The 23,489-nt window shown below is 42.5% G+C and overlaps 1 protein-coding gene across 4 annotated transcripts in view; it reads left to right on the top strand.

Annotated features, from left to right (window-relative positions):
* Ttc17 (tetratricopeptide repeat domain 17) overlaps positions 1-23,489 on the top strand; it is a 105,119-nt gene that overhangs the window by 33,239 nt on the left and 48,391 nt on the right. For all 4 annotated transcript variants that reach the window (XM_032903772.1, XM_032903771.1, XM_032903774.1 and 1 more), the window contains exons 10-16: positions 831-943; positions 3,400-3,546; positions 5,458-5,573; positions 5,730-5,895; positions 7,170-7,247; positions 7,380-7,604; positions 10,107-10,293. In XM_032903772.1, the coding sequence (XP_032759663.1) occupies positions 831-943; positions 3,400-3,546; positions 5,458-5,573; positions 5,730-5,895; positions 7,170-7,247; positions 7,380-7,604; positions 10,107-10,293 (1,032 nt within the window). The remainder of the gene's footprint in view (positions 1-830; positions 944-3,399; positions 3,547-5,457; positions 5,574-5,729; positions 5,896-7,169; positions 7,248-7,379; positions 7,605-10,106; positions 10,294-23,489) is intronic.

Genomic DNA, 23,489 nt, shown 5'->3' with positions numbered 1-23,489 from the left:
ATGATTTAATTGTATGTGATTATTTTGATTATGATAAAAAGTCCAAGGAAACAGATCTGACAACCCAGCCATAGAGAATGAAGTCCTAGAGTGCCTTAATGTGATGAGTGTGTTCATCTGGAAGAACTCTTGAGCATTGCCCCTTCGCTGTGACATTTGTCCATTTAAAGTCCCTCTAAGGATTTATCTTTGCCATTTTGAGAATAGAGAATATATTCATATTGTAGGATTCTTTAGTGATCAATCTGTACTAAATGAATCAGAAGCTCTCAAAAAGCCATGTGGAACAAAATTGGGAACTAAAGAGAGCAAATTCTCTCTGCAGAGGTAGATGGTCAGAGTCTCTACAAACCATGTAATCAAGGCCGACAGACCCTACCTGCTGGAATGATCAGTTAGTGGATTTACTCTCTCCTTGCTTCATGAGGAGAGAAGCTGGGACTTTAGAGATGTGGTTATAATTCTGTGCAGGGTGAGGATTGCAGCACACAAATGCAAGTGACCTATTGGCCAGGGGCGTCAGATCCACCTGGAGCTGTTTACAGTGGTTGGGAGCCACCTGATGTGAGTGGTGAGAACCAAACCCAGGTCCTCTGAAAGAGCAGTGTGTGCTCTTAACTTCTTAGCCATCTCCCTGGTGCCAAACTGGGACTTCTTTCATGATTTCACTTAATTAACTAAGAATGAGTGTATCTCTGTGTACATAGCTTGAATACTTCTTATCTCTAAGAAAGAGGCACAAGATTAAAACCAAGTGACGTACACTAAGAAAAAGCATGCTGTCGCTGCATGACTTTGCTAATCATTTGTTTAACTTCTTCTTGCCCCAGGAAATCATCAGATATGCCGGCTGGTCAACCAGCAGCATAGTTTGCACTGCCAGTGGGACCAACCTGTACGCTACCATCGAGGAGACATCTTTGAAAATGTGGACTATGTTCAGGTCCTTTTCTTGGTTCCTTCTGGTTCTTACTGTAACTTGTGTGCAAATAATATCATGTTTTATTCCTTTGACTTCTTGTAAATTCAGTTGCTAACATGTGTGACTACCATTAAAAGCTTTTAAGATTTTTACCGTCATGTGTATGATGGCAGGTGGTGTTGTCAGTTATCAGTTGCACAGATAATATTTCATTTCCCAAAGTACCGTGTCTACATGCATGTACATTTGATTCTTTTCCCTTTTGCTATTGAACTGTTACTACTAATTAATTCAATTTTAATTTATCTTTCTAAAGTAGTGGTTCTCAACTTTCCTACTGCTATGACCCTTTAATACAGTTCCTCATATTATTATATCATTATATCATATTCCTAATACAGACCCTCCCAACCATAAAGTTACTTTTTTTTGCTACTTTATAACTGCAGTTTTGCTACTGTTACGTATCATAATGTAAATGTCTAATATGTAGCCCCTAAGGGGTTATGACCCTCAGATTGAGAACTGCTATGCTAAGGTATGAGTTTGACTTACTTAAAAGGCGGAAGAGAGAACCATCTCTTTCCTAAAGTCCCATTATATTGCCCCTCCATAAATATGAACAAAATTATGTTACACTAAGGGGAAAAATACTTACTAAGTACCATTGCTAGGCATGCCCGTTCTCTTACGTGACTCAGTCTGCACATATACAGAACACACATAGCTGTGCACTCACCCATGCACATGCAGCCACTCTAGGCTGTCTGTTTTGTAGGTAAGAATATGTAAATACAATCATACTGAGTGGTACAAAAGTGTTCCTGAATTAATGATACGGGAAGCGTGCACAACCATGTCAACAATCATAAAAAGGATATCAAATGCAAAACCAGCACTTATGGTGTCTTTCCTGTGCACTGTCCTAGAGAACCGCTGAGAGTCAGATTGTTAAAATAGCGTCAAGAAGGCATCTCTAAGGAAACAAGCCATAAGCAAACTTGAGCACACTTCTAAAGATTTATTTTATATGAGTATTCTATCTGCATGTTCGCCTGCATGCCAGAAGAGGGCATCTGATCCCATTGTAGGTTGTGAGCCACAATGTGGTTGCTGAGAATTCAACTCAGAACCAGTGCCCTTAATCTCTGAGCCATCTCTCCAGCTTGAAATTTCAGCCCTTTAATTTGAAAAACCCCAGACAACATTAATAGTAATAGTGAGGAACAAAGACAAACAGGCCTCTCAGGAGGGGCAGCAGCAGTGTGACTGGCACAGATGCCCCCCTGATTTCCATGGACCAGTTGCTAGCACTTACCCATGATTGGCTTTCAAGACAACTCACACCACAGAGAATGTAGCTCCCTGTCATAAGCCCAAGCCTTCTGAGGAAGAAAGAGGAATGCTTAGAAATATGACTGAAATCCAGTATGACTTTTGGATGTCCTGGTGGTTTAGGGACTGCCCTGGACCAGTTATCTCAAGTCTGTGTAACAGGAGAATGTCTTTCTTTTTGTAAGACCGAGAGCTACAAAGGCAGCATTCTCACACCTTTTCTCCATGCTCTTCCTTTCCCATCCCTCCATGGTCCTTTTCTCATTCTCTATATAACCAGTAGAACTACGGTAACTTATAAGTGTACCAAATTTTATCTTGGTTTGAAGGAAGGCTGTCGTGTGTGTGTGTGTGTGTGTGTGTGTGTGTGTGTGTGTGTGTCTGTGTGTGTGTGTGTGTGTGTGAGAGAGAGAGAGAGAGAGAGAGAGAGAGAGAGAGAGAGAGATCCTTTATTTTTCTTATTTCCTCTCTTTAGCTCTAAAGGTTATATTTGCAATTGGCAATAGTCTATAATCTCTAAATGACAGCCAAACAAGACCCTTAAAAATACTTTAAAACTGTTTATCGTTTTTTTTTCACATATATGAGTGTTTGCCGCATTACATGGTGTGCAGCGTATGTGTGTCTGGTACCTGCAGAGACAAAGAGGGTGGGAGATCCCCACAACTGGAGGGTTATGAGCTACCATGTGGGTGCTGGGACCCTGCCCAGGTCCTCTTCAAGAGCAGAAAATGCTCTTAAATTCCGAGCTGTCTCTCCAGCCCCTAGGAATGTTTTCTTCATCTTCCTTAGTTCTAACCACAGCACTAATTTTACAGAATAGTAACCAATTCGGTTTTGGCAGGGGGAAGAATAAATCATGTAATTAGTTAATCAGTGAATCTAAACCAGGAAAGCCATGAACAGGAAGTAAGAGGACGGGAAAGCAGTCCACGGCAAAACTGAGTGGAAGCTGTTAACTATACTGCATGGCCACAGGAAACAGCTGTGGGGACACAGTTCTAGAAGTAAATTATCCTGTTGCTTCTGCCCTTCTTTCTGAGTTTCTGATGACTATTGATGAGTGTTAGGTTTGGTTAAAGTGAGATGCCCCTCATAACTCCGTTTCGAGTCACAATTGGGTTAAACTTTGCATTTTCTAGTTTGGTGATGATTCATCGACCTCCAGTATGATGTCCGTGAACTTCGATGTCCCTACAAATCAGAGTGACGTCAGCGAATCTGTCAGGTCTTCTCCTGTAGCGCATTCTGTTCTCTGGGTCTGGGGCCGTGACTCTGATGCATATAGGGTGAGTGTGTAGAGACTGGTGCTGGCATTTTCTCCAGCACACGCGGTCTAACGCAGCAGTGGCCCGGCACTGAACCAGTTAGTGTGGCCCCACAGTACTGAGTCTAGTGCAGCACACACTGAGTAAAATTGCTGCAAATGGAAGGCATCCTATTAGGGAATTGTGGGTCAGTAAGCTCTTCTGGGTTCCTCACAATCAACCAGGGCAGATGAAAGCCCTGATTCCAGTTCTGCATGCTGGGTGTAATTACTAGCCGGTGTCTTCCTCGCTTACTCAGTACTGAATGCAGGCTGATATGAGGATGCATTAGGTGAGCGTCACGCCCTACTGAAGCTTTATGGTAATAGAATATGCATACAGTGAATGCAGTGGTAAATGCTTTGCTAGGCTACCCTGACGAGGTTGCATGGTAGCTAGGTTGTATGCTAGGCCACGAGGACAAAAATGTGTACTTTTTATTTACCACTAAAATTTCAGAATTTAATTGGATATTTATTCTAATTGTTAATTCAGCCTTTAGAGTTAATTATTATACAAATTCCTCGAAGTGTGGTAGCCTCAAGGTATTAGTGGGCCTTTAATAGAGTTATTATCTGAAGAAAGATGAGCATTTTACAGATTGCTAAAGAAGATGCTGGGAAGCTGAAGCAAGAGGACTGCTTGAGCAGTGGAGTTGCCTGACTAAACAGATTATTAACTTTTGGCATTTAGCCAAAGAATTATGGTTGGGATTTTGTTTCTTTGATTTTTCGATCTTAGGCATTTACATGTCCTTTCAGGTACAGATAACAAATTGTGCCTCCAAGCAAAGGATGTACCCTTATTATACAAAGTCCAAAGACAGGGTAAACTTGAGGCTCACATGACCCAAGTGGCCAGAGACAGTACCAGTGACTTATTTCCTTCCTTTCTTATGGTGACAAGCACATTATTGGTTTCATCTGAAAACTCGATGAGACCCATCTAGGTAACTGGGACAGCAGCCCTTTTGTTCCTATGAACTGAGACTTGCTTTTCTTCCCAGTTATGCCACCAGTCTGTCCATGTGTTTCATTGGCCCAGCTAACATAGGCCTGCCCTGCACCTCGCTAGTGTGCAGTGAATTAAAAGGAATCAGTTATACTAAGAGTTGGTAGAGAGAATACTGTAAGGTCAGGCAAAGTCTACTTACCTGAAAATATTGCTTTTCTATTCAGTCATTCTTGTATGCTGCCTTAGTTGGTGTTCTGCTGTGAAGAGAAACCATGACCAAGGAAACTCTTATGAAAGGAAGCATCTGGGGGAGGTTTTGCTTACATTTTCAGATGGTAGGTCCATTGTCATGAGAAGGAGCATGGTGCTGGAATAGCATTTGAGTGTTACATCCTGATCCTCAGGGAGAGCGAAAGACAGTAGGTTTCCCATGGACTTTTGAAACCTCAAAGCCCACCCCTAGTGACAAACTTCTTCCACAAAGCCTTAAGTCCTAATCCTTCTAATCTTTTCCAATAGAACCACTCCCTGGTGACTGAGCATTCAAATATATGAGCCCGTGGGGCCATTCTTACTCAGACCACTACAAATTCCTAAAGTTTTTAAAAATATTTTTAGATTTGTTTATCATATTTTTATGTATATGAATGTTTTCCTGCATGTATATATCCGCATAACCTGAGTATATAGGAGGCCAGAAGATGGCACTGAATCCTGTGAAACTAGAGTTAGAAACAGCTGTAACCTGCCATGCGGGTACTGGGAATGGAACCTGGGTCCCTTAGAAAAAACAATCAATGCTCTTTATCTCTGAGCCATCACTCCAACCCCTAGCATACCTAAATATACCATAGTATGTCTACATTCTTTTAACAGTTCATTTAAAACGATGAAGTGTTGAATCTAAAGTAATCTAGAGAAGATTTGTTTCTTTCACAGGACAAACAGCATATTCTTTGGCCTAAAAGAGCAGATTGTACAGACAGCTATCCCAGAGTTCCCCGCGGTGGAGAACTGCCAACATACTTCCTGCCTCCGGAGAACAAAGGACTCAGGCAAGTGCAGACGGACTTGGCAAAGCACCTGATTCTGCATGACTGTCTTCTGGCGGTTCTTTGCGAGCACCAGCCTTGGACTTGAAAGGTTAAGTCTTTGTCTTGAACTCACCTAAACTTGGAAAATATGAATCTTGTTCCTTTTTCTTGTGCCAGGATCCACGAACTGACCAGTGATGATTATTCTTCAGAAGAGGAGGCCCAAACCCCTGACTGTTCCGTAACTGACTTCAGAAAAAGCCACACTCTGTCCTACTTAGTCAAAGAATTAGAGGTCCGCATGGATCTGAAAGCCAAAATCCCCGATGACCATGCACGCAAAGTAAGGCTCGCTTAGGCTGCTGTTTCTTGCCGTCCATTCTGGGTGACTTCAGAAGCCTCTTAGATGGAACAGAAACTTGACAGAAGGGGCTGGTTTTCAGTGAGAAGCTAAAGTAGTGTAAGAGTTGACAAGGTGACTGGGATGTCAGCCGTGCTTCTCATCAACACAGCATCAGGAAATGCTCCTTGGGCTGCAGTCTGCAGAGTCCAGCCAGGCACTGTAAGTGCTTCTGACCCAGAGAGTTCTAAAGACAAGACACACAGAGCTCTGTGTAAAGGAGGCCGTCCTGACTGCTTCAGCTGAGCATTGAACCCTCTGAGCTTCTACAGGCTTTTATATAGAGAGAGAATTAGACCTCGAAAGTTCTGCTCTGGCCTTGTCAGCCTTGCTTTGGTTCTATGTGAGGTCCTTAGGAATCCATTGGTTTGATAGCCACCCAGGAAATTATAAGTAAATTCTATCAATACTATTTCCTTTAGTTTCTATTAGTTATGTATGACTAAGAACACCTTATTAATATAGATGACTAGACATGTACTCCAGAGATAATATGTAGACTACCATAAAGATAAAGACGCTAAATTGAGGGCTGGTGCTTTCCAGCTTGGGAAGCGTACAGAATGTTAGTGTATCCGATATTACATGTTACTGATTCTGGATGGGGGATATATTACTGGAAAGACAGACAGATAGACAAGACAGACAGGAAAGAGAGGGAATGTGTGCACATCTTTTAATTTTTATAGTTGAAGGAAACTAGTGCATATATGTGACCCAGTAAATACTTGTTAGTGTGTTAATATTGTATATTTGATACAATTATTGAGTAATTGTTCTTAAGGACACTGAGATGCCTCACTGGGTTAAATGTTTGCCACAGAAGCATGGGGACCTGAGTTCAGATTCCCACACCTATGTAAAAAGCTGCGCGAGGCAGCGAGTGTTTACCGTCTCCCATTCGCTAAGGATGGGTAGAAGCAGGAGGACTCCTGGCAATTACTGCCAGCTGCTCAGCCAGTCAGCTAAGTTCCAAGTTCAGTGAGAGACTTTCTCAAAAAATAAAGTAGGCAGTGATAGAGGAGAGGAAGACACCCAGCATCAACTTCTGACTTCCATATGTCATATACACACATGTATACACAGGAACACACACAAAGTACATACATGCACAAAAATAAATCTGAGGCACTTACGTACGGACTGCGTTATAGAGATTCTTCTAGCATCTTCCTTGTTACTTTCAATTGAGTCATTATTTCTTTTGATATTTTCAGATTTTACTTTCCCGTATTAAAAACTATACTATCCCAGAAGAAGAAATTGGGTCTTTCTTGTTTCATGCTATTAACAAGGTAAGTCATTTGTTTGGAGCCTCTAAATCTTAAATCCTTGCTACGTGTAATTCAAGTTTTTAATGTATTTGTTAAAGCTACTTAGAACCAGCACTCTACTTCTCACCTAATGGAACCGTTTTATAATTCCAGCCGAATGCTCCTGTGTGGCTCATTCTCAATGAGGCAGGCCTGTACTGGAGAGCAGTAGGAAACAGCACTTTTGCTATCGCCTGCCTTCAGAGGGCTTTGAACTTAGCTCCAGTTCAATACCAAGACATTCCTCTTGTCAACCTGGCCAACCTTTTGATTCATTATGGCCTTCATCTCGATGCTACAAAGTTGCTCCTGCAAGCACTGGCTGTCAACAGCTCCGAGGTGAGGCACTCTGTACGCTCACAGTTGTGTGCTGCTATGGGCTAGCTCAGCTACAGTGGGCTTTGATTTTGTCCTGGAGGGATAGAGAGAATGTCAAGTATTTTTAAGAGTAGAATTTGCATACTTCAAGAAAAAAAAAACAAATATTTTATTTTGATCATCTATATATTTTGAGACAGCATCAGGCTTTGTAGCCAGAGCTCCCTTAATTCATAATTCTCCTGCCTCGGGCTCCTGACCCAAGATTACATGCATGTACCACCATGCTAGCTCTTTTCAGATTTGGGTGAGTAGAACTGACAGTTCTCATTTCTCTTTCTAAAGCTTACATATAAATAGAAATTTATAGCTATGACAATATGCTGTCACTTTCCTTGTCCCCCTGCAACAGCTGGCTCTCACTCCCTACGGAATGCACCTTGCTCACTGTTATGTTATTTTATAGATACAATGTTTAATTTTTAGATATAGTTACATCATCTGGTGCATGGTTAAAAAGTTGTTGTAGTAAGAAATAATGATCAGGGGACTGGGAATGTAACTAATGGTAATGTGACCAGCGCCCTGGGTTCAGTGCCAAGGTGACAAACAGCGTTCTACCATGCCAAGCGTGACGGCACATGTTCTTAGTTCTTAGTTTTAAGGTTCTGCTTTAGGTTTGCAGAAACAGCTGTAGTGGAGACCCAGTTAAGTTGCCCTTACCTAACAGCTGAGTGATCATATATTTCATCTCCAGAGAATCCTTTAAAAGAGACAGGTGTGGATAGCTTAGGTTCCTTTAAGGTATCATAAAACTAAATTTTAAATATAATAAAATGTTGCCCATTAAGAGTTGAAAACTTGGCAGTTTTTAAGCATCATTTTGTACTGTCTGTACTTTCCAGCAGATCTAGCTGCTAGTAAGTCCATCAGATGCCATCGGCGCTTGCTCTGTAGCAAACACAGTGCAGTGAGAACAGATGATCTTGTACTCAGACATGACATGGTGAGGTAGGCATGCGCAGGGAAGGCCCGGGGCTGCTGCAGCCATGATACTTCCTGGGCTCACATGCTGCTGCTACAGCTAAGGCAGCTGAAGAAGGCAGCTGAGCTCTCACAGATGCTCATCTTTCTGTGCTTACAGAGTAGTTACATTTAGTCGTGAAGTGCTGTGGCACTGCTACAAGAGAGAAGTCAGTGAATCAGAGTGTAGTGGAAGCAGAAACGCACTGTAACCAACACTCCCTCCCTAGCCACCAGCATCTGGCAGTACTGACCTAGAACCAGGAAGTCTGGGCAAGCATTTCACAGTGATTCTGAAAAGCTTACTACATTTAAAAAACTGCTACTATATAGTCTTAAGACCATTAATTTAACTGGTTATATAGTCCATAGATTGTCATACCATGACTTACTCTTCAGGTAGCTGACATTCTGAATAACTATTGTCAATAATGGTTTCTACCAGAGCCTTTTCTATATTACACTAAAAATAGTAAGTCAGTGAAATAGTAAATATTTTGATAGCTCTCGTACTTTCCTGGCCAGACCGGCCAGCAAAAAGTTTGGGCCAGGACACAAGCAAGAGCTGCAGACCATCATTGCCCCTGGTCTTCACCTCGGTTGAACACTGCATTTGTTTTCCTTCCCTGGATTCTTTTAACTAGATCTAGACAACATCCAGTGCCTTACAAAAGTGTCACAAATCAAACATGTTTACAACAATACAACAAATCATCAAATCGTTGATTTTATCAGCAGCCTTAGGAGACAGACGTTTTCCCTTGGTGGATGAGTTTAATACACACAGACTGCAAAGCATCAGAACTTCCCAGCTTGGATTTAGACTTGAGGACACCGTAAGCTCACACTCTTGGCAATAGTTTAGCGCCCTGAACTCACAGTCATAAAACCAGTTGGCTAATTCTAAAATGCAGCTCCTTTGTTTTAACATTTCTTAGTCTTTTATTAAAAAATGTTTGGTTTTCTAGGATGTTTTCTAGGCCTCAACACTCTTGATGGCCCTCTGCCTCTCAAGTGCGGGGACCACAGGCATGCATCTCATGTCCAGTTTAGGAGCATGAACTAATACTAAACTAAGTAAAAGAAGCTACAGAGATTCATTTTTTATGTACATGTTAGAGAGGTTGCTGTTTGATTCCGTTCCTGTGGCCTTTGTGTGTGGGTGGTAGAAGTCACAGTCATCAGCAGTGGCTGCTGTGGAGATAGGATTGGAGCCTCTGAGATATTGCAAACATTCTATATATCTGATGTATTGGGTTGAGTGGCACTTATAAGGATGTATTCATATGTAATAATTCACTGAGTTACATACTTAAACTAGTTACAAGTTTTAGTGTCTTTTAATCTTCATAATGGCTGGTGTAAGTAAAACAAATAAGTTAGCAGTAACCTTTACAGAGCAACCTAAGAGGAGCTCAGAGAAGTATACTGTAAAGGTTTTATGCTTCTAGAAACCGGTTCATTTACATTCTGCTGATTTCTTTTTCCTCTTCTTTTCAGCCCCTGACCTTTTTGAGCCTGGGAAATGCTTACCTTGCTCTGAAGAATGTCAGCGGGGCACTTGAAGCCTTCAGACAGGCCTTGAAGTTAACCACCAGATGCCCAGAGTGTGAGAGCAGCCTGAAGCTGATCCGCTGCATGCAGTTTTACCCTTTTCTGTACAACATCACCTCTTCTGTTTGTAGTGGTAAGTGCCTGGTAAATGCCAGGAGCTCAACCAGTGTTGCTGTTGTGATCAAAATAACATAGAGATGGTATTAAGAACTTCCTCCAGGGTTTTAGAAAGCAACCCTAGCTGTATAGCAAAGAAATTCATTCATTAATTACTGGAAATGCCTTAGTTGTTAAGGTTCATTTCTAGACCTTAGCTGAGAAATACTAATATATATACAATGGAATTTTATTTTCCAGAGTTTATGTATTTTCTCTCCCATAAATTTCTGTTTAACCCTGACTGATATTCATGGTAAAGGAAATTCATGAAGCCATGTGTGTCGTGAGCACAGTTCTTCTACACACTTATCCCTGAAGACAGCTCCTTGTCTTTCAGAGTAGGGGTTCGCCTTCCTGCACCTTTACAGTGGTGATGGTGCATCACAGGTGTCCTTTCTCTTTACGTGGAACTGCCTCAATAGAGCTGGGTTGAAACCTAAAAGTCACATGAACTCTAGTAGCCTTCGCTTTAAGGAACAGAGTGTCTGGTCACATTCTGCCTTTGAACAACAGCCTCTGAGGAGATGGGGGAAGGCACAGATCTTCAGCACCTAGCCAGCATTAGAGGAGCAACAGTTCTCACTCCAGAGAATGTCCAGATTATAGTGGAACATTAGGCAGAAGGCTGGCATTCTAGTTCCTTCAGCAGTGATACTAAAAATCGAGTGCATCTGGTACCCAGTTGATATGGCTCGACTTAGATGGTTTATAATAGACTTAAGACCAGAAACTGGATTCCTGGTTCACTTTACCAGACTGCCTCAGGATTTTGATGGAACTGGAAATAAATGTACGTGCACTGTTAAATATCAGAGTCTCTCAGAACCATAAGATAGGTCAGATGCCTATCAGCATTGGGCATAATGTGAATTGGAGATCTCGTGAATACTGAAGCCCTGTTTAGTAAGAAATAGTCACATGGCCAGCACTATAATTACACAGATTCTTGTCTGACCATACTCTTCCATACTTTCTGATCCAAGAAAAGTAACATCATTACCTATATAGTGAACAACAATAAAAACTGTCACATACTTGCCGAGAAAACTAAGTGAGGTACTTAATCATAGAGGGGTAACTGGATAAAAGTAAGCCTTTAGAAATTCATAACAGGACCAGTGACATGGCTCACAGGGGAAAGCATGTGATGCCAGGCCTAAAGACCTAAATTCAATCCTCTGCACCTACCTGGTGGAAGAAGAGAACCATCTCCCACAAATTGTCCATCTTCCAAGTGTAACTCCTCCACATGTGTAACTTGGCATACTCATGCACACACACATACAATTATGCACATGCATACATTAAATGAAAGTGAGATTTTAAAGAAATGTATTGTAAATACAAAGTATTCAGAGCTTTCAAAGCACACGTGTCATTCTTACTCTTACTTAGTCCTGGAAACTGTGGTCTTCAGATATTGATGGTTACCCAAGAAGAGCTTCATTCTTCTTACTAAGGGTCTGTTATTAGAGAAGCTCATGTCCTTATGTTCTTCTCTCTCGTCTCTCTTAAAAATTTGGTTCCTGGAGGTCACATAGCAGTGACCTTCTTCTAAATCCTATCTTCCTTGTATTAACATTGCATATTTATGTTCAGTATAGTTGTTGTTTTGGTTTGTTTCTTGCGCTTTCTTAATTCCTGTGTCACACGTGTCAGCAGAAAGAATCTAATTGCAATGAACTTGCCCCTGAGACCTATTTTGAACAAATAACATGAGATAGATCTTCATCAGAAGTGGAGCATTTGCTGGTCAAGATTATCTGAATGACATCCTTGGGTCCACTATAACTAGGAAAGAAAGCAATTTAGCTTGGAAGATGGACTACTATTGTTCCTTCAGAGAGAACTCATCAACGAAAATTAGACAAGATTCAGCCCCTTTTCCCCATAAGTAACTAGCTCCGTGAAGCCTCTGCTCTGCTTGGCTTCCAATACTAGAACAGGCTCTCCTGCCAGTCCATCTGAGATGATGGTGTGAATGCGACAGTGTCTGCCCAGCAGACCACTGTAGTGCTCCTAAGTATGAAGCTCAGTTATCTCATGAAGTAACTATTACCAAATTCTTCCTTGTCTTATTTTTACAAACCCATTTTAAGTATTTTATGAAGGAAGACTTAAAAGATTGAATTTTACACTTTTTTAAATTATTTCTTCAATAATTCTGTAAAAGGAATTATGATTTCATTCATCCCCCCAACTCTTCCCAGAGCCATTCTCTCTTCCCTTCCCAACAACTTTGTGCCCCACCCCATGCTGAGGCTGCCCACATAGTCTCAGATGTGTGGTCTTCCACTGGAGCATGGTCAGCTTTTTAGAGGCCGCTCTCAGAGCTGCTGCTTCCTCTCTAAGCAGTTCTTTGGCTAAGAGGTGGGATCTCATGCCCGTATCCCCTCTTCATGCTGGAATTTGGTCTGGCTTAGGCCGGCACAGCCCCTGGAGCTCAGCTGTGTAGAGACCTGCTCTGTCCAGAAGACAGTTTTCCTGTGGTCCTCTGTCTCTTACTCATTCCACTCCCCTTCCACAGTGACCCCTGAGTCTTTGAAGGGGGAATACATTCTATGTACTCATTTAGGACTGAACATTCTGACGTCTCGCATTCTTTGTTCCTTGACCAGCGGAAGGTCTCTGTGTTGGTCATTACCTATTGTAACCAGAAGCTTCTCCAATGAGGGTTGAGAGATGCCTTGATTATGAATAAAATGTTAAGTCATTCGGAGATGATTTAATATTTGCATTTAGCAGGATAATAGTAATAGATTCTTTCCTGGGGCCTATGATCTATCTAATTATAGGTGGGGGTTGTTTTCATTTTTTCTTTTTGGCCAATAATGTTGCCAGGTATGGGTTTCATCTTGTGATTCAGGCCTTAAATTCAATCAGAAAGTGGTTGGTTATTCCCACAACATTCATGGCACTGTTGCATCAATGGGCGTCTTACGAGGTTGACAGCTTAGTAAGACTGATGGCTGCTCTTCTCTGGACACAGGCATAGCCCCTTCCAACACTGTTCAAGCTAGCCAGTAGGGATAATGCTTCCAGGTCAGTACTGTTCTGTGGCCAAAGTATGTAGTGTCTTCAGCAACACAGGCTTGCCGTGAATGCACCAAGATGCATGTTTCCCTAAAGATACTACCCCAGATTGAAGTCATGAGTAAATAGTCTACAGAATACGTCATATACAAACATCAGCAAATCTTAGAATTTTAGACAAGTTTCTAAATGTGTGTTTGATAGCCTTTGCAACGATTTCCAAATCATGTTTATGAACTCCGGTTGCTGGCTATATACAGGAAAATTGCCTTATATTCTTTTTATAGAATTTCTGTATCACACGCATTCATAGAAATGTCTCTTTTATAATGTTTCATTCTCTGAGATTTTAGTCTGTTTTCTGCATCAGGAATTTCTGTAGAGTTATGGCTTGCTGCACAGAGTGTTCTATAATTTGGATTTTAAGGAGGAAATGTTGTGTGAGGTGTCTCCTGCAGATCCAGAGCCTGGACTGCACCACTTTCTTCACAGGAATTTCTGGGGAAGGAAGTGTTTGTTTTTAAGATATTTTTATAGATTCAGTTTGGGGAGAACTTCAATATATAGTTAGGCTACCTCCATTTGTTGCCCCAAAATAATTTAAAACTTCTTTAAGGACTGTAATTATGGTTACCAGATAATTCTTTTGACATGTATCTATGTGATAAGGGAAGATAAGAAAAAGGTTCTGAGCTTGTGTCTAAAAACAAAGGTTATGATTTGCCCAAGTCAAAAATCAGTCAATAGGGGGTTGGGGATTTGGCTCAGCGGTAGAGCGCTTGCCTAGCAAGCGCAAGGCCCTGGGTTCGGTCCCCAGCTCCGAAAAAAAAAAAAAAAAAAAATCAGTCAATAAATGTAACTTTAACCTAAACCTTACTCACAACACACTGTAAACACGCCTGCTGCCATGGTCAGGGAGTTCATGTTTGTAGAGTCTTGTGACATTTAATGAAAGTAGGTATAACTGCTCTGTTTTCAGTATCATTGCTTAAGAGGTGTGTGTGCATAGGAAAACATCTGGCTTGCCCAGATAGTGGAAGCAGCAATCACTGCTGTACACGCACACGCTCTTTTCATTGGCGATGCCACGTTGGTGCTTCTGGGTCTCCTTCATTAGTTTGCTGCATGTGAATTCCCTTGGATTTTGTAGAGACTGGTGACTATACTTGTATCAAGCCAACAAGCAGTGCTGTTCTCAGCATTTAAATTTTATAGGCAAGATTGTTATCTCTGGGGCAGACAGGTTGGTTCAGTGGACAAAGGACTTGTTGTCAAGTCTGATGATCCTAATTGGATTCCCCAAGATCCACATGGTAGGAGGAGGGAGCCAACTCCCAAAGTTGTCCTGACCTCCATACACGTGCATCTAACACACGCGCGCACACACACACACACACACACACACACGCACGCACACACAGGCACACAGGCACACACACACACGCATGCACACACGACAGTTATATCTTTTTAAAGCATTTTTATCTTTTAGGACACCGTATGGATTGTGGTGACCACTGCTTTATATCTCATGCTGTGAACATGTGCCTGCCAGCTGTTTTTATGTCCACTTGGCACAAGCTAAGGTCATTTGGAAAGAGGAACTCTCAATTGAGACAATGTCTATATAAGATCCAAGTATACACAAGTGCGTAGGGCACTTTTTTAATTAGTGGTTGATGTAGGAGGGCCCAACCCATTGTGAGTGATGCCATCCTTGGACTAGTGGTACTGGGTGCAGTAAGAAATCAGGCTGAACAAGCCGTGTGCAAAAGCCAGTAATCACCACTCCTCCATGGCCTCTGCATCAGCTCCTGCCTTCAGGTTCCTGCCTTCTGTTCCTTCCCTGAACTCCTTCATGATGGACTACAAGCTGTAAGATGAAATAAGCTGCTTCCTCCTGGACTTGCTTCTGATCATGATTCTTTATCATAGCAATGGAGACCACAACTAAGACCATGTGTAACTACTTCCTAGCTGTTTAGTCTAAAGTGGGGTCTTGCTCTATACCTCAGCCTGCACTTAAACTTGGGTCCTTCTGCCTTAGCCTACTGAGGGCTGGGTTACAGGGATGCACTACTGTACCCAGACCTCTTCTTAAACTATAATGATAATGTTTTGTCCTATATGTATTTTCTTTTCTTTTGAAGAATAAGTGAGGACAGTAGTGACCTTTATGTAAGCTCTTTCCATAACTATTCCTTCTATCAATACAGATTACAGCCTGGGCTGGGGGTATAGAGTGATGAAGGACCTCTGTACAATGTACAAGGCTCTGGGGCGAGACCACAGCAAAAAGAAGTGGGGAAACAGAGTTTCAGCCAAATAATACCTAAGGAAAGTTAAACACAGGAAGAACGATGGTAGCTATGTCTCTAATCTATTACACACACACACACACACACACACCAGACAGTGCTGGGAATTCAAGCAGGTCTTCATGTGTTCAGCAAGTGTTCCACAACTGAGCTGTTTGCACAGCAGTAAGAGTGAAAACCATCTTTTTTATAGTTTTTATTTACTTATTTATTTGTTATTGTGTGGACATAGAATGTGGTAGGTAGAGACACATGTACCATTCATGTGGGAACCAAATGACAACTTTGTGGAGTTGATTCTCCTTCCAAATTTATATGAGTTCTAGGAATCAAACTCGGGTCACTAGGGTTGCACGTCAAGTATCTTTGCCCAGAATCATCTCACTAACCTGTGAATATAATCTTTAAGGAACAAAGTACCATTTCATTTCTTCCATCTAAATAACTTACATGCGGCTTTTTATTTATTCAACTAATGCTGTGTACCAGCCAATATTCTAGAAACTAGAAAGTAAACAAAAAGCTTGATCTCTTAGGAAGTGAAATTCTACTACTAAGAAGTGGAGGGTAGACGATGAGTGTAATTGTGTCATATAGGAGTGCCTGCCGCTGTGTGGTAACAGCACAAGTGTGTCAGGGACACCCCACTGAGGACTTAGAGGTGGTCGTAGACTCTGTCCATACCAATATACCGCATCCGAGGGTTTCAGAAGGACAGACTGACTACTCAGTGCCGGGGCTTGGGAAAGAATAGACTGTGTGTAAGCAGACGTGGTTGCAGTAGAAGTGGAGAGAGGGTAAGAGCTTCATGTTTATTTCATGACAGGTTGTTTCAATAATTGGGGCTTCATTCCAAAAGAAAGATATTTGAACAGGAATGAAGTGAATGAATTTACATTTTAACGGGATTTTTCTGCTAAGAATAGACTGTACTGTAGTGGGATGAGGCTAGAGGCAAGAAGACCAGTTAGGATGACACTTCCAAAGTACCCGTGAGACGGGTTGGGAGATGGCTGAGAGTATCTGCTTGCTGCATAAGCCCGAGACCCTGAGTCCAGATCCTCAGCACCCATAGAAAGGCCAAGAGTGCTGGTGCCTACCTGTAAGCCTGGCACTGCTGGAGGTGGTGGGGTAGCTGATGCAGATATAGCTGCATCCCAGACACACGCACACACACACAACACAACACACAACACACAGTACACATACACACACAACACACACACAAAACACAATACATACACCACACACATATATACACATACACACACAACACAACACACAACACAACACATACACACAAACCACACAATACACACACCACACACATATACACACATACAATATACACAACACACACACACGCACACACGCGTGCACACACACACGAATTTTGGCTTGAGTCAAACACATGGGGGAAAAGAAAGTGAGAAATGATCATGTTTAGGAAGAAGGATCCCTTAGAAGGGTTCTGGAGAATGACAGAGAGGAGAGGAAGGCAGCTCAGAACAGCCAGTGTAGCCTGACAAAAGAGGTAGGGGCTCACTGAGTAGGCTGAGGAAAGAAAGCTGTGGCTTCATGCAGACTACATGTGTGTTGCTTCAAATTATCAAGTAGAGGTGGTGTCAGCTGGCTATACGAATATTATGGCCAGTGAAGGGCTGGTTAGAACTACAGTTGTGAGCCATAGGCCCTGGGTGTTAGTTTGTTTTTTGTTTTTTGAATCATGAGCTTGGATGGAAGTATATGAGTAACTCATACAGCATGTAGAGTCTATGTAGTTAATTACAGGACAATTAGCGTGCATGTAGAGCCTGGAAAGAGACAAGACTGTAAGAAGTAGAGAGTAAGGTAGGAAAAGTGCCTGCAGTATTTTTCCACCAGTCAGAAGTGTTTAAAAGAGCAAAGGAGGATCATTGTTACACCCGGTAGCTACATCCCGGGGTACTGAGTTAGGGGAAGACAGAATAAATCCTGGATTGGACATGTTGGAAATCTTTTAAAACCTGATGGGAAGTGGGATTTGAAGGAGGTGGGAGTGGGAATAGCAAGCTTTATTGGGGTGCAGAAAAGTAGGGGTAGCTGCGGGACTGTGAGATGACAGTGGTTTTTATGTTTATAAACTAGAATGCATTATAGCCTACTTACCTGAAAATTATCTGATAAAGGGAAAAATGCAGAAAGCGCTCATTGTATCTGAAAATATAGAGCTCTCTACAAGAGGTTGAGGGAGCTGGGAAAGGCAGAAGGTTGAGAGACCCGCGGCACAGAGTTAGGAGTTGTTTCTAGCTGGGAGCAGAGATAATATGCGAGTAAACACCCAAGTGCGCTCGAAGATTTGGTGGTAGAACCGTTGGCTGCTTCCCAGCAAAATCACAGTCGAACTGCTAGAGCGGAGTGAGACTCAGAGTGGCAGGGATTCCGTGAGGAAAGGGGCTGCAAACTGTTGTTTACAATGAGAATTGACTAGAGAGATTTTTAACTGTGCCAAGTAGATAAATGTCCATGTCACTAATCAGAAAAAGGAAGGTCAGAGAACTGGCGTGTGCTTTGGTGGTGTGCTGCAGAAACTTGATCACTGGAGGCCATGTTCATTTAGTGCCTCAGGTTCCCTCTGGGTGGGGGTGGGGGATATGCAGGGTGTTACCCAGGAACAGTCTCCACATCACTAACGAGAAAACCAAAGTTATCACGATAGCCAAGGAGTGGGTTCTGCAGTTCCAAGGGACAGAGTTTGGCAACAGAAATTCAAAGAGGTAAGCAGGCTTCTGGGAGGCTTGCCTTGTTGGGAATTGCTAACAGAGAGCAAGGGCAGCCACTCAGCGGACAGGCAGACACTTCAGAAGCACCTCCTGAAGCAGCCAGAAGACTGATGTTTATTTACTTAGTAAGATACAAATTTGTATAGGAATGACAGAAGACATGGAGCACACAAGCAGCTGTCACCATTAGGGGTCCTATCCCAAGTCTCTAAAGGGATGTAAGGTTAGGGAGAAGTAGATGAGGTCTCCATCCCAGCTCCTCCTTCTGCATCGTATATATCAGGTGTTGTTAGTCAGAAAGTTGTGCTTAGACAAGATCTTTGTATAAGGCTCCACTCTGCATCAGGAGCTTTGGTGATTTCCTGAACTCAGCACAAAGGGACTGTACAGAGCAAGAGCAGGAAGAGAAGTGAGCAGCAGGGTGAGCGGGCAGCAGGGTGAGCGAGTCTGCATCCTCCCGCTCCTGAAACTCTGAGCTGCATTTACACTGGAGTCTCCTGATTTCTACCTCTGTGCACTCGTGGATTAAGTTAGGCAAGTTCACTGGGTTTTGATTCATTTTAAATTTCAGTTTTCATAAACCCTAGAGGTTTCTAGAAACAATTAAGCCTATGTGCTGTTAAGTGTCTTAGCTTGCTTTCTAGTGGTGTGATAAGAACATAGCTAAAAGCAGCTTGGGAGGAAAGCACTTCTTTTTCACCCAAATGTCCTGATCACTGTCCCTAATAGAGGGAAGTCAGGGCAGGAACATGGAGGCCGAGCGCAGCAGAGACCTCAGAGGAGGTTTGCCTACTGGCTTGCTCTCTGTTTTTCTCAGCTTGCTTTCCTACTCAACCTCACTCTCCCATACCAAGCAGTAATCAAGAAGTTGCCCTACTGTGGACAGCCTGATGCAGGCATTTTCTCAATAAAGTTTCCCTCTTCACAGATAACTCCTCCTCCTCCTCCTCCTCTTCCTCCTCTTCCTCCTCCTCCTTCTCCTCTTATGACCAGGCCCAGTCAGCCGGCCTCTTCAGGATGCTGCAGTTTCTTCTTCATCCTCTTCCTCCTCCTCTTCCTCTTCCTCTTCTTCTTCCTCTTCCTCCTCCTCCTCTTCTTCTTCAAGATATATTTAATATGAGCACACTGTAGCTGTCTTCAGACACACCAGAAGAGGACATCAGATCCCATTACAGATGGTTGTGAGCCACCATGTGGTTGCTGGGATTTGAACTCAGGACTTCTGGAAGAGCAATATGTGCTCTTAACTGTCGAGCCATCTCTCTAGACCTGGCTACTTCTTTTTATCTCTACTCTGAACTCCTCCACATGCCTCTGGCTATTCCCTCCCTCATGTCTGTATTGAAAACCTTCTCCTTACCTTCACCCATGACACTGTGGGTGGTCATCACAGTTTATACTTCATATCTGCTTTTTACAAAATTTAGAAACTAAACCAAATTCTGGCATATAATTAATACATTGTATGTAGTGTGCCTTCTTTAATGTATGTGTACACATGTCCACTCCAAATTCCTACTTTTATATACATGCACACCTTCAGTAGCCTCATAGCCTTGCATCCTCATCCCACAACCAACCCAAACATCTTTGAAGGCCTCCCTCTGCCCTGTGACTGACATGGTCCCTGTTTTGTTTGTTTGTTTGGGTATTATTGTTTTCTGAGATCTATGTGATATAATCAGTCACTCTGGCCATGCTTCTTGAGAGCACCTCCATGGCCATCGTGTCCTCTGCCCCTTCTGTGTTTGGTGCACTCACTTGAGTGGTGTGGTAGCTGACGGTACTTGGGGTCTGATTATTCTGAATGCCTGTGTAAACAAAAAAGTAAAACAAGTAAATAAGTTGTTAGATCCCCGTTTAGCCAGGGTGCTGTGTAGAACCCATGTCTCATATGCACTTGTCAGTAGAGAGGTTTTAAGTCTGCAGTTCCTGCCTTAGTAGGAAATAGAAAAAGGCTAGTCTTGTCGCAGTTGCACACGATAAGCTAACAGATATTCTCTAAGCCTGCTTCCATTATTTTTATTCACATGCAAGCAAGTATCTCTTTTGACTGAGATTCAGAATTAGTGTCTGTGAATAAACCAGGAATCCTGAGGAATTCATCTAAGCTTAGTTCCTCAGTATCCTAGTTGGGAGAATAATTCCCCAAGTTAGAGTATGCCACATTTAAATTAAAAATAATAACTAACACCTTTGTTTAGTGGTTGACTTCCCTATATAGAGTTCAACACCAAAAATGTGGAAAATGATGGGCACACAGACACCACACACACACACACACACAGAGAGAGAGAGAGAGAGAGAGAGAGAGAGAGAGAGAGAGAGAGAGATACAGCATCACATGCTATGATTCTATTTTTTTCCTTCCCTACTCTGTCCTGACTCATTCAGCTCCCCAGGAGGGAATCCCAGTGTACACCCGTGATTGCCAATTTCAAGTGTCTTGGAAAGATGGCAGTGTACTTTTAAGGTCAGTCAGTATATAACCAGTACTTTAAAGTTCCTGCGAAGGACTTCATTGGGCAGTAATTGCTGAGTAAGAGACCTAAGAAAGAGTTCCTGCGATAAAATCATTTCTTTTGTTTTCCCCCAAATAGAAAGCAGTGTAGGGCAAAGGGATGAGGCAACTTCATCAGTCTCCCAGCTCCAGTGCTTAGCCCCCACTCCCTGTGCTCCCTGTGCTCCCTGTGCTCCCTGTGTTCCCTGAGATCCCTGTGCTCCCTGTGTTCCCTGAGATCCCTGTGCTCCCTGTGCTCCCTGTGCTCCCTGTGCTCCCTGTGCTCCGTGTGCTCCGTGTGCTCCCTGTGCTCTGTGTGCTCCCTGTGCTCCCTGAGATCCCAGATGCAATGCTCTGAGTTCTTACTTCAGCAGTGGTTTTGTTAATGTTGTTTCCTGAGTCTCCGCACAGAAGGGCAGCAGCTTATCTCTTCATTCCAAATAAAGAAACATGACAGAAGTAGATGGTTCATTTGACCAAGTCTGTGTGCCTAGGCTTTAGCTAAGGCAGAACTTGATTTTCTGGTGTGCAGTGTCCGTCCTAATTTCTAAAAACCGAGGGTACCTAAAGGGCTGTCACCTATCACCTCTCCTGACACAAAGGCTTCTCTTGCCAATAGGATTCTTCCTTACGCTAGCAGCTTGCCCATTAACTCCAACACTAAAGCTCAAAGTCCACCACAGTTAAAATTTCCTGTTAATATTTAAGTCCTTTTATGTAAGAATGGCGAAGCACTGAAAGCTGTGCTTTTCTTCAGGGAGTGATTTCTTTTGTTACTTTGTTTTTTAAAGATTGCTTACAAAAGGAGTAAATATGAAACGATAGAACTTGTTTTTAAAGCATTCATGGGGCATTTCTGTGTTACTTCCTTATAAAACAAAATTCAGTCTTATAACTGCATAATTTTGAGTAGAAGGGTAAGCAGGAAAGATCCAGAAAACCTACTGAGAGTATCTCATGTCTGTTAAAGGATAATAGGCTTGCATTTTCCCCTCAAGTGCCTTACGTCTAACTGAACCTAGCAGAATCCTATCTATAAGGTAACTTATCTCACAGCCAGAAGAAGACTACTGAACAGTGTAGCCTAAGCGGTCTGAGCAGGGCTAGAGGCAAACCTTAGAATACTCCATTGTTCACAAAGCCCACTTTGCCTTCAAATTCTAGCTCCCATTACCAGTCAGTTCAGTTATCGTGTTGAGAATTCACTACGCTTGAAAGCAGTGCTCCTGTTTGGGAGGGGTAAGGATCTTAGCAGGAGCAAGATTTGCTTATCAGTAACTTTGAGGATGTTGTTGGACTTCTCGGAGCTGTAGACTGAGCTTCCTTCGTGTGTCTACCCTTAGGGTTTGTGTTGCGAGGTGAGCACTCACTCTTACAGTGAGCCTCAGAGACTGCAGGGCTCACTGGGAGGCTAACTTACAGCACATGCCCTGGGGCTCAAAAATGCTGAATTGGTTGCTGTTCTCCTCAAAGACACACACACACACACACACACACACACACACACACACACACACACCCCGGTGTTAGGCCTGTATCGCAGTAACTTCTAATAGCCAGAAGGTTATATTACAAGATTTTACAGTGGCCAGAGCTAAAAGGCCTTGTTTTAAAGTCTAATCAGATCAGGACTGCCTCTTGTTCCTTTGTAACGTTCATGGGAACAACACTAATAACAACAGCAGCTTATCCTACATTCACAGTGCTCTCACTCTCAACACTTAACTCACAACACATGAGTGAAGCCATACTATTTTTAAACTCAGTTCACAGATAGGAAAACTGATACACAGAGGTATTGATTAATATTGATACTTCTGGAGACAGACTTTGCCCTCAGGAAATCTGGTTCCAGGCTGTGTTCCTGACTACAGTCACACCATAAGAACTGACCCATCTTCTCTGTGATCCCAGCTGGAGTTATTTGGCTGAGATTTCCAGAGTCTTTTACATAGCCTCACCTTCCTGATACTGCATTATATGTGTGCACTACCACTCTGCCTCAGATTTACCTTCACATGGAAATGGCAATTCTCATTAGGAAAAGGAAAATAGTCTTCTAGGAATTTGGTGAATAGAATTAATGAAAAGAAAAGAGGTTCACCTATCTTTAGAAATGACAAAAGTGCCTGAGAACTTAATTTACTCTGAAAAGCTAGCCTCAAAATCAGTTGTGCCTCTTTCCCTCAAATGACTTACACTTTGACAATGAGTATTGACTAGCTCTCTTTTCCACAACACTCTTCTAAGCTAGGTCAATATTAATAATCCCAGTGTACAGCAGATACTCCAAACAGAGAAAGGGCATTGAGTTGCTGAAGCTACCACAGCAGTTCCAGGAGCAGAAGTGCCCTCCTTGGAGTTTCGTGCTGAGCTGAGATTGCTCTCCAGTTTCTTACTTCTAAGAAAAAAGAAGATTTAGAATTGAATAAAGCGTAAATGCTTTATAAGCAAGCCCAGGGTGTTACGCATAGAAGAAAGCGTGTCTTACACCTGGCTCATTCACAATAACTTCCTGTTCTTCCTTCTCTCTCCCCTTCCCTTTTCCCTCTGGGAG

This window comes from Rattus rattus, chromosome 5 (assembly GCF_011064425.1).
Source record: "Rattus rattus isolate New Zealand chromosome 5, Rrattus_CSIRO_v1, whole genome shotgun sequence".
NCBI classification, from domain to species: Eukaryota; Metazoa; Chordata; class Mammalia; order Rodentia; family Muridae; genus Rattus; species Rattus rattus.
Note: the sequence above shows the minus strand (reverse complement) of the source record. Positions and strands in the feature narration are given on the sequence as shown.